General features: G+C 47.2%; 1 protein-coding gene across 1 annotated transcript; it reads left to right on the forward strand.

The window, feature by feature from the left end:
* The first annotated feature begins 1,740 nt into the window (after positions 1-1,740).
* Positions 1,741-9,641, forward strand: FAM187B (family with sequence similarity 187 member B). The gene is made up of 2 exons (XM_083162089.1): positions 1,741-3,018; positions 9,282-9,641. The coding sequence occupies exons 1-2, from the start codon at positions 2,195-2,197 to the stop codon at positions 9,631-9,633; spliced, it is 1,176 nt and encodes a 391-aa protein (XP_083018215.1). The 5' UTR covers positions 1,741-2,194; the 3' UTR covers positions 9,634-9,641.
* Positions 9,642-10,331: the final 690 nt, after the last annotated feature.

The raw sequence follows: 10,331 nt of genomic DNA on the forward strand, positions 1-10,331 counted from the left end.
TATATCCCCCCATACACCTGATTCATATCCCTGTATATCCCCCATACACCTGCTGCATGCCCCTGTATATCCCCCCATACACCTGCTGTACATCCCTATATATTACCATACACCTGCTGCATGCCCCTGTATATCCCCCCATTCACCTGCTGTACGTCCCTATATATTACCATACACCTGCTGCACGTCCCTGTATATCCCCCCATACACCTGCTGTACGTCCCTGTATATTACCATACACCTGCTGCATGTCCCTGTATATCCCCCCATACACCTGCTGTACGTCCCTGTATATTACCATACACCTGCTTCATATCCCTGTGTATCCCCCCATACACCTGATTCATATCCCTGTATATCCCCCATACACCTGCTGCATGCCCCTGTATATCCCCCCATACACCTGCTGTACATCTTTATATATTACCATACACCTGCTGCATGCCCCTGTATATCCCCCCATACACCTGCTGTACGTCCCTATATATTACCATACACCTGCTGCATGTCCCTGTATATCCCCCCATACACCTGCTGCACGTCCCTATATATTACCATACACCTGCTGCACGTCCCTATATATTACCATACACCTGCTGCATGTCCCTGTATATCCCCCCATACACCTGCTGCACGTCCCTATATATTACCATACACCTGCTGCACGTCCCTGTATATCCCCCCATACACCTGCTGTACGTCCCTGTATATTACCATACACCTGCTGCATGTCCCTGTATATCCCCCATACACCTGCTGTACATCCCTATATATCACCATACACCTGCTGCATGTCCCTGTATATCCCCCCATACACCTGCTGTACATCCCTATATATTACCATACACCTGCTGCATGTCCCTGTATATCCCCCCATACACCTGCTGTACGTCCCTATATATTACCATACACCTGCTGCATGTCCCTGTATATCCCCCCATACACCTGCTGTACGTCCCTATATATTACCATACACCTGCTGCATGTCCCTGTATATCCCCCCATACACCTGCTGTACGTCCCTGTATATCCCCCCATACATCCGATGCGTATGTAGAAAGTAGAGGTGCATACACCCTAGACCAGGGGTTCCCAATCTTTTTTGAACCACGGCACCCTAGAGTATAAGAATTTTTTCACGGCACCCCTAGGCCGATTCTTTTTAAATTAGATTGGGTTTATATGCGATTCTTAGCGGCAGTTATGTGGTAACGGGCAGGATTTGCTTTTGTTTGTACACATTTTATGATTGGAAGCAACCAGCACTGGTTTTGCTTATAAATAATTAACCATTAATAATTTGAGTTGGCCCTGGACCACCAACCCAGGGCACCCCTGAGTGTGTCCCGAGGCACCCCAGGGAGCCACGGCGCACAGTTTGGGAACCACTGCCCTAGACGATAAAATCTAAAAGCATATAGTCTGTGTGCGCACTATATCGCTAACGATGCACGCTCCTACAGGTCGTTAACAATGTCCTCCTTCGTCCTGCATGTACAGACAATGGAGGATCTCGTTAATGACGGCTATGTCGCTTGCGGTCGCATCGGAAAGTACTCACTTGCCGATGCCGCCACCGCTGATATTGCTGGGTGCACACTATGGGGCAGATGTATGAACCCTGGTAATGGGATAAAGTGAGAGGTGATAATGCACCAACCAATCAACTCCCAACTGTCATCTTTCAACAAGCTGTTTGGCTGGTGCGTTATATCACTTTCCACTTTATCACCACTGTATCACTATACCAGGGTTCATACATCTGCCCCATTGTGTAATGTGTAACCAGCTTAATACCCAGTCTTGGTGGATAGTGGAGAGTGAAGTAAGCAGTCTCCAGACTCGGCCATAAGCTTGGGCACAAGTAACAGGTTTTAGTGGCACTGAAAGAGGTGTGAAACAAAGATAAAGAAGGGATGGAGTCCTGGGGTCAGAGAGCCCAGGGAGAGGTGTAGAGTTTAGCTGAGTAGTAGGTGATGAGACAGGAGGGCGGAGGCCCCTGCTCATAACAGCTTACATGCCTACACCAGTTCCTGTATTTAGCCCAGATAGCTCATAGCTACTGTTTGAAACCTCTTTGTGATGTCACTTCATGTGTGATGTCAGTACCTGTTCTCATCCATTCATCAGTAGCTCCAGTAGTGGAACAGGTACTCAATCTAGATCCTGACCGGGGGAAACTTCAGGCAATACAATGACAAGGCAGCTCCATACTATATTTATCGTGATTGCAATTCTAGACATTACATCAGTTAGAGATGCAGAAGATGTAACTTTCCACTGCCCAGCTCATCGGCCATGTAGAACTGCTTTTGCGTCAAATAATCCCATAACCCTAAAATGTCAGAACAAGCCTGAAAATGCCTTGATTTCTTGGCAGTACCTCGATGTGAACCAAGCCCATCACGCCCAAGCAGTGACTTTTATACAAAGTAACGGTTCAGTTCCAGATAATAATGAGCAAGACCAGCTGAAGGCCATGGATTTGATGTCACGATCAAAACTGGTATCTGGAGACCTTCAGATGTTAACCCCAAGAGTAGAGGACACTGGGGTGTACACCTGTAAGGATGGGGACAACTTCCTGGCCTATTACGAAGTTGACTTCCAGGATGTTGAGCACATTTACATCTCTCATGCTAGTCTCAGACAGAAGGTCCAGCCTAACACAACCGTTGACCTTGGGAATGATGGAACGCTGAAGATGTTTACTGTATGGACCGACTGGCAACCTTGTGACCGCTGTCAAGATCTTGGTGAAAGAAAAAAAGTCGGTTTTTGCTATGCGGAAGTTACTAAAGATTCTGCGGTTTCTGAGGAGCCCTTACCATGCGGTCTTTTAAGATCCACTCTCTGGCAGGTGCCATTAAATCACACACCTGAGCTGAGGATTGAGATGTGCAGGAGACCTTGTGCTGTCAGGCCATCTGTGGATAAAGAGATTCTAGAGCTGGACAATTATCAAACTTATCTCCATGCTGATGTCTTGTTAAAATGTCCTACTGCCACCATCTACAGGTAAGACTGAACCTACTCTATATTGTGATGAGAGCATTGTAAGTTGTGTACTGGACCATCAAAGGTTCCATGAAATGTTCCTTCTAAGCTGATCTAGAAATGCAGGTGACCTTGTCCTTGGCCATCACACAAGAGTTTATAGCGTTTCTATAGGCTGGGCATGTGGAACGCGGCTGTAACATCAGCGTTCAACTAAGGAACAGCAATCGATTGCTTTATAGCTATGGTACCTGTCTGCTTTTTTCTCAGTGTCCAGCGCCCTTTGTGGGAGCATTTTTAGGGCAATAAAAAACACTGGATGGTTGTCATTATACACCTAGGTTTGAGTTGCTGCAAGCAGCGGCATTTAGTGAATTTTAGCTTACTGCGCATGTGCGTCAGCGAATACTAGGTTTGACTATTAAATAACAAGATGGATCGGACATTAGGAAAAAGAGTCACACAATGTTTGGTGTTGTGTATGGAGGGTAATCTAGCACTGCAATATGTTTCGTGGCCAAAAACTAAATCACAGAGAGAGCTGTATGGGCCGGTGCATTGTCCTGATGGAGGATGAAACCATTTATCCACAACTCTGGCGGTCCTTTCACATGCGACCCTGTTCCCCGCCACCAGGAGGGGTTATCAGTCGGAAGTCGCATGTGCAAGCAGGTCCGACCTCCGTCTCTGGTCAGATGCGCATAGGACCGTGCATCGGATCTGATGGCATGTCAGACACTGGTTCTCTGCCGATGTTCCAGTTTTTGCTGTCATTCCGATGTCAACCGATGGTCACTTCTAACAATTTTCTCAGTTTTCTCCACATTTTCAATTGTTGTTGACGTGCAAGGCGCACGGGAGTTCATCCTCTTCACCATCCTCACAACTGCGACTATCTTGTGTGTGTGACACACACGTGCACCCGACATGCAGTCTGCCCCGTAAGCCTTGTTTATCGCAGAAAAAGATTAAGTGCGCATTTTTGGGGTCATTCTGGTTGGTTCGGTAAGCTGACAGAGACGCCGCCCACCCGCCACCACCGATTCCCCTCTTTAACATGTGAGGGGTTGTGTAACGAAAACACATCCCCTCACATGTCTCCGCAGCAGGAGAAATTATTCGATAGTCGCCGACCATCAAATGATTTATCCTGGCTTCGCAAATAACAGTCCGCCGGGACAAAGACGGGGCGGGCGGTTGACATCCTGTGACGTCAGCCACCCATCCCCAGCAGGCATGCATACCCATGGGAACGATGAGCATTTTCATGGGGACGACCCATAAAATGCTGGGCGGTCCCCGCAGCCGTCTGCCCAGATGTTTGCCAAGGGCCAAGGGCATGGTGACTATATAAGTTGCCGAAGCCATTCGCAAAGGGGAACTGCACATGCTCATAATGGACCATGCACATGCTCAGTCCCACAAACATCGGGACGGGGCTGAACTCGCAGGGATGCGTGTCGATCAGAATGACCCCCTTTGTTCTAAGTAAATAAGAATTTGGTACTTGTTTCCTAGCACGGCCACAACGATCTTAATCGCGGTCATCGGGGGTAAAATCGGGGGCATCGCGGCCGCTAAAAAATCGGGTGCGATAGGCCAGACGCGATGCCCGCGATTTTCCCATAGAGAACAATGTTAAATGGCTCAATTTCCCCGCGATGACCACGATTTACCATAGGAAACAATGTTAAATGGATCAATTTCCCCAAATTATCATAGGGAACAATGGGAAATGGGGCAAAAACACCCCTGAACATAAAAATGTCCCCCCCAAAAGTAGTTGACGCCACCCCGCCATCAACGTGAACCCGAAGCGTGGCGAGTGCAGCGAGGCCGCGAGGGGCGGCGGTACGCGTCCTCCGACCTTTTCATGCCCTACTATCCACTAGGGCGTGGAGTGAGAATAGAATAGTGTGGCGAGCGCAGCGAGCCACCGAGCTCGAAGCGTGACGAGGGGAAGCGGATACCTTCACAGTTATACGCGTCCCCTCGCGGGCTTCCCAGGTGTCCATGGCGACGCGGACACCTGGGAAGCCCGCGAAGGGACGCGTTTACCTGTGAAGGTATCCGCGTCCCCTCGCGGGGCTCGCTGCGCTCGCCACGCTTCGGGCTCGGTGGCTCGCTGCGCTCGCCACACTATTCTATTCTCACTCCACGCCCTAGTGGATAGTAGGGCATGAAAAGGTCGGAGGACGCGTACCGCCGCCCCTCGCGGCCTCGCTGCGCTCGCCACGCTTCGGGTTCACGTTGATCGCGGGGTGGCGTCAACTACTTTTGGGGGGACATTCCACTGCTGTGTGGGTTTTTTGGGGGTTTCTGGCCCATTTACCATTGTTCCCTATGCTGATTTGGGTAAATTGATCTATTTAACATTGTTTCCTATGGGAAATCGTGGTCATCGCGGGTAAATTGAGGCATTTAACATTGTTCCCTATGGGGAAATCGCGGCCATCGCGGGTGGACCATTTAAGCATTTTTAGGTGCACACGACGCGACCAACCCGATTTTTCACTGTTTTCAATGCATTTCAATGGAAAAATCGGGGGCATCGCGTCGGTCGCGTCGCAGGCCACTAAAATTTACCCCCGATGGCCGCGATTGTGGCCGTGCTAGGAAACAAGTACCAAGAATTTTAAGTAGCTCTGAACTTTTTAATGTTATATCAGTGGTAAACTCACGGCCCTCCAGCTGTTGTGGAACTTCACATCCCAGCATGCCCTGCCACAGATCTTATATAATGGATTGCTAAAACGGTGGCAGGGCATGCTGGGACTTGTAGTTCCACAGCAGCTGGAGGGCCATGAATTGGATACCACTGTCTAACTCAAGATAGAATTCTGTGTGACCGCGCGCTATCTGTGCAGGAGGAGTGAAACCTGCAAAACAATTTTGGGATAGTCCATGGTAAATCCCCCCCCCCATCTATACATACCTCTGCAGTATGGTTTATTTAATAGTCACCCCTATATACGCAACTATGGGTTCCTCTGTGAGATTCGGAATTAGACGGATCTCATCCGGTTCTCCGTAGATTACAATGTGTGGCATGACTTGTGTGATGGTGTGTGCACCATAGTTGCCTACCCTCCTGCATTCTACAGGAGACTCCCTGAAAGAGCAGCAATCTCCCTCTCCCCCTCATTAGTCTAGCAATCTCCCTCATGTCCCCTAGCCCACATTACACTGTTACATCATAGTTACCTCCCTTCCTGCATTCTGCATGAGACTCCCTGACATAGCAGCAATCTCCCTCTCTCCCTCATTAGTCTACCAATCTCCCTCATGTCACCTAGGCCCTTATTCTGATCGGTGCGTACATTCCCGAATTCTTATGGAGCGGGCCGCACACAACGCTATGCGGACATCGTCCGTAGAAACGCCCATTGAGCCTCCGCATTCGGACGGACTCACTCTTAAAGAATTGGGCATGTGTACGGACGACCTAAAAACCTTGCGTGTGCGGTGGACACGTACAGATTCTGCACGGTCTTACAGCGTAAGCACGGTCTTACCGCGTTAGAACGTACGGGAACCTGGCCGTAGGCACCGATGCGGAGTATTTACGCTCAATACAACACTATTTTTCTGAGCACACACAGCGAACACATGACCCACTTATGCAATTAGGCAACCTCATTAAAAAGGGATTGTTGTCTATTTGAATCAATTAAATCCTAATATATACTGAAACACATTACTACTATATTCATTACACACATTAACCCTTACAGCATGTGAACATAACATAATGTATATACAGTATGTACAGTTTGCTTATTTAAAAGATTATAAACAAGTTACACATATACTTTTCCATTTTAAAAAAACACACAGACAACTTCGAACTGTAATTAACTATTTATTAAGGTTAAAAAACATAGAATTTTTGGAAAAAATAAATAAATTAATTTGCGCCATCGGAATGGGATTATATGGTCGACGAGTATTAGATCGACGGTGTTTTGGTCGAAGCCGTTAGTCAGACTGTACGTTTTTATCGAAAGTGTATAGATAGACAGTAGCATATGGTCCATCATAGTTAGATCGAAATATGCAAGGTCTTACGGCAGAAAGGTAGACCGCTATTAGGTCGACCTGTATTTAGGTCGACCGCATTTTTATCGACAAGTACGAGGTCGTTAATCGCTAGGTCGTCCGCTATTAGGTTGACCGGTAAATATGTTGACCGTTTCAAGGTCGAAAATTACAAGGTCGATCAACAATAGGTGGGCCGCTATAAGGTCAACAAGTGCAAAGTCAACTGTTTATGATTTGAGCACATTTAGGACGCCTTACACAAGGTTCACCGTTAATAGGTTGACACATAAACCACGTTGTACAGCAGTATTCTGACGTGGCACCACAAGTGCCACAATGACCTGGCACTGCTTAGCGCTGCACACCCCCATTACACCGTCACCCATGAAGCTCTCCACCCCTGGGATCCCTCCATCTCCCTAGCTTCACCCATTAAATACGGCACACCTATTGCCGGCTAAATGCAGACTCCCCAAGTCTCCCCATACAGTCACACAGCCTGCCGTCTACATTTAGAAGCTCATTCCACGCTAGTTGATAGCGCTTTGTCTGCATTTAGCCGGCAATAGGTGTGCCGTATTTAATGGGTGAAGCTAGGGAGATGGAGGGATCCCAGGGGTGGAGAGCTTCATGGGTGACGGTGTAACGGGGGTGTGCAGCGCTGAGCAGTGCCAGGTCATTGTGGCACTTGTGGTGCCACGTCAGAATACTGCTGTACAACGTGGTTTATGTGTCAACCTATTAACGGTGAACCTTGTGTAAGGCGTCCTAAATGTGCTCAAATCATAAACAGTTGACTTTGCATTTGTTGACCTTATAGCGGTCCACCTATTGTTGATCGACCTTGTAATTTTCGACCTTGAAACGGTCGACATATTTACCGGTCAACCTAATAGCGGACGACCTAGCGATTAACGACCTCGTACTTGTCGATAAAAATGCGGTCGACCTAGATACAGGTCGACCTAATAGCGGTCTACCTTTCTGCCGTAAGACCTTGCATATTTCGATCTAACTATGATGGACCATATGCTACTGTCTATCTATACACTTTCGATAAAACCGTACAGTCTGACTAACGGCTTTGTCCAAAACACCGTCGATCTAATACTCTTCGACCATATAATCCCATTCCGTATTTGTATTATTACTATGAAGTTGTGTTCATTATTTGCAGTGTAAAAGTGTGTGAAAAGTGCAGCATATATGTGTGTGTTTAGTAATGTTCCATTTAGGCTGCAATGGTTCCAATTGAAGCAGTGACAAGCGTGTAATTAACAAGGAATGAGTAAAGGAGTGGATTGTATTGTGTTCACCTGACATTGGTTGTAGTGATTAGGCGTTCCGATTGCCTAGCGCATGACCGAGTGGTGTCCGCAAAGCAATACTTGCTTATGGACACCGCATATTTCTTGCCTTTTTGGTCGCGTGCATTCGGTGTGGTGTTTGAATGCACGCCTACCAAAATAAGTGCACTCCCCCGTGTCCGCCCATGTTTCCGCCCAGTTTAGCCCACTTTGAAAGTACGCCCCTGTGTCATTCCGAATGACGCCCATAACACGCCCATATTTCACGAGTGATTGCGGTGCACATTTCTGTGCGGTATTAGTGAGTACAAGTACGTAGACCATGCGTGGCACATGCGCATAGTGTTCCCCACGCATGCGCAGACGGCTAAAAAACGGCATCCGAAAATATACGGAAATGAACGCACCAACCAGAATAAGGCCCCTAGCCCACATTACACTGTTACATCATAGTTACCTCCCCTCCTGCATTCTGCAGGAGACTCCCTGACATAGCAGAAATCTCCCTCTCTCCCTCATTAGTCTACCAATCTCCCTCATGTCACCTAGCCCACATTACACTGTTACATTTTTGGTGGAAAAAAGGAATGAAAGACAGATACATTTACATTGAATCATCTGCACCATTTCCCAGCACTTTACCAAGTATAGTAGCTCTTACTAACTGCTTTGGGGCTCATCTACAATTGGACATAAGTCATTTTAAAAGATTCCTCAGATGGAGCAGTCACACCCACGCTTCTAGGTGCCACGTTCACAATCTCTTTTCACAATCTCTCCATATATGGAACTAGACACGCCCTTTGGGGGAACATGACATGCCCCATCGATGGGGCGCTTTGCAAAATTCTATTACCAACTATAATCTCCCTGAAACTAGTTTTCAAAAGTAGGCAAGTATGGTTTGCACAATACTGATTGCGTTTCCATTTGCAGACCCGTGTACTGGGAACACGGAGAGAAATCCTTCACACGCTTACTACAGCTGACTAAGAAGATGTCGTACGTTTTGGACGGAACGACCGGAGGTGGGGTCCTGTCTATTCCATTGCTCAACAAATCTGACGCGGGAGTCTACAAATGCTACGTAGATGGTGTCCTGGCCGGGAGGTTCCAGGTGACATTCCCAGATTCCCGGGATGCTGCAGAACCACAGTCGTACTCCCTGGAGGATTATGCGCTTATTGGGCTCTTTACCTTCCTGGTTTTCTTATTGTTCATTGCCATATTCATGCTGTGTATATTTCATCTGTATAGATCCAAAGTACACCACAGCTCTACACCATGAATAAAGTATACAGGGCTCTGGATGTGTTGCTTCCAATGTATTTTTTTTTATTTAGAAATCTTCTTTATTACTTTGCAGCTGTTCAGGATTTTTTTGCCAGTAGGTGGCACTCTTTCATTACTGTGTAGTTGAAACATGGGGCCTAATTCAAAAAAGCTAAATCTCTCTCTAATGGGCAAAACCATGCTGCACTGCAGGTGGGGTAGATGTAACAGGTGCAGAGAGAGGTAGATTTGGGTGGGGGGTGTTCAAACAGAAATCTAAATTACAATGTAAGAATAAAGCAGTCAGGATTTACCCTGCACAGAAACAAAATAACTCCCCCCCAAATGTAACTCTCTCTGCACATGTTACATCTTCCCTACCTGCAGTGCAGCATGGTTTTGTCCATTGAAGAAAGAGATTGCTTTTGCAAACCAACCTGAATCACCCCCACTATCTTTATAATAATCTCATATGTTCTGTTCCATCTTTTACTTTATTTATACTTTACTTATTACTTTGGGTCCAATTCAGACCTGGTCGGCTTGCTGGGAGTGTTTGGAGCCTAGCGAGCAGATAAATGCCGCCCCAGATAAATGTTCGCAGTCCTGCACACAGAGGGGGGGAATCCATTCAAAATGACTCACCATCGAATAGATTCCCCCCTGTTCTTAAGCGCCAAGTAAGTCTAGAGTTACTCAGTGACGTGCAGGCCG

The sequence above is a fragment of the Crinia signifera genome, chromosome 19, assembly GCF_055691185.1.
Source record: "Crinia signifera chromosome 19, ASM5569118v1, whole genome shotgun sequence".
Lineage (NCBI taxonomy): Eukaryota > Metazoa > Chordata > Amphibia > Anura > Myobatrachidae > Crinia > Crinia signifera.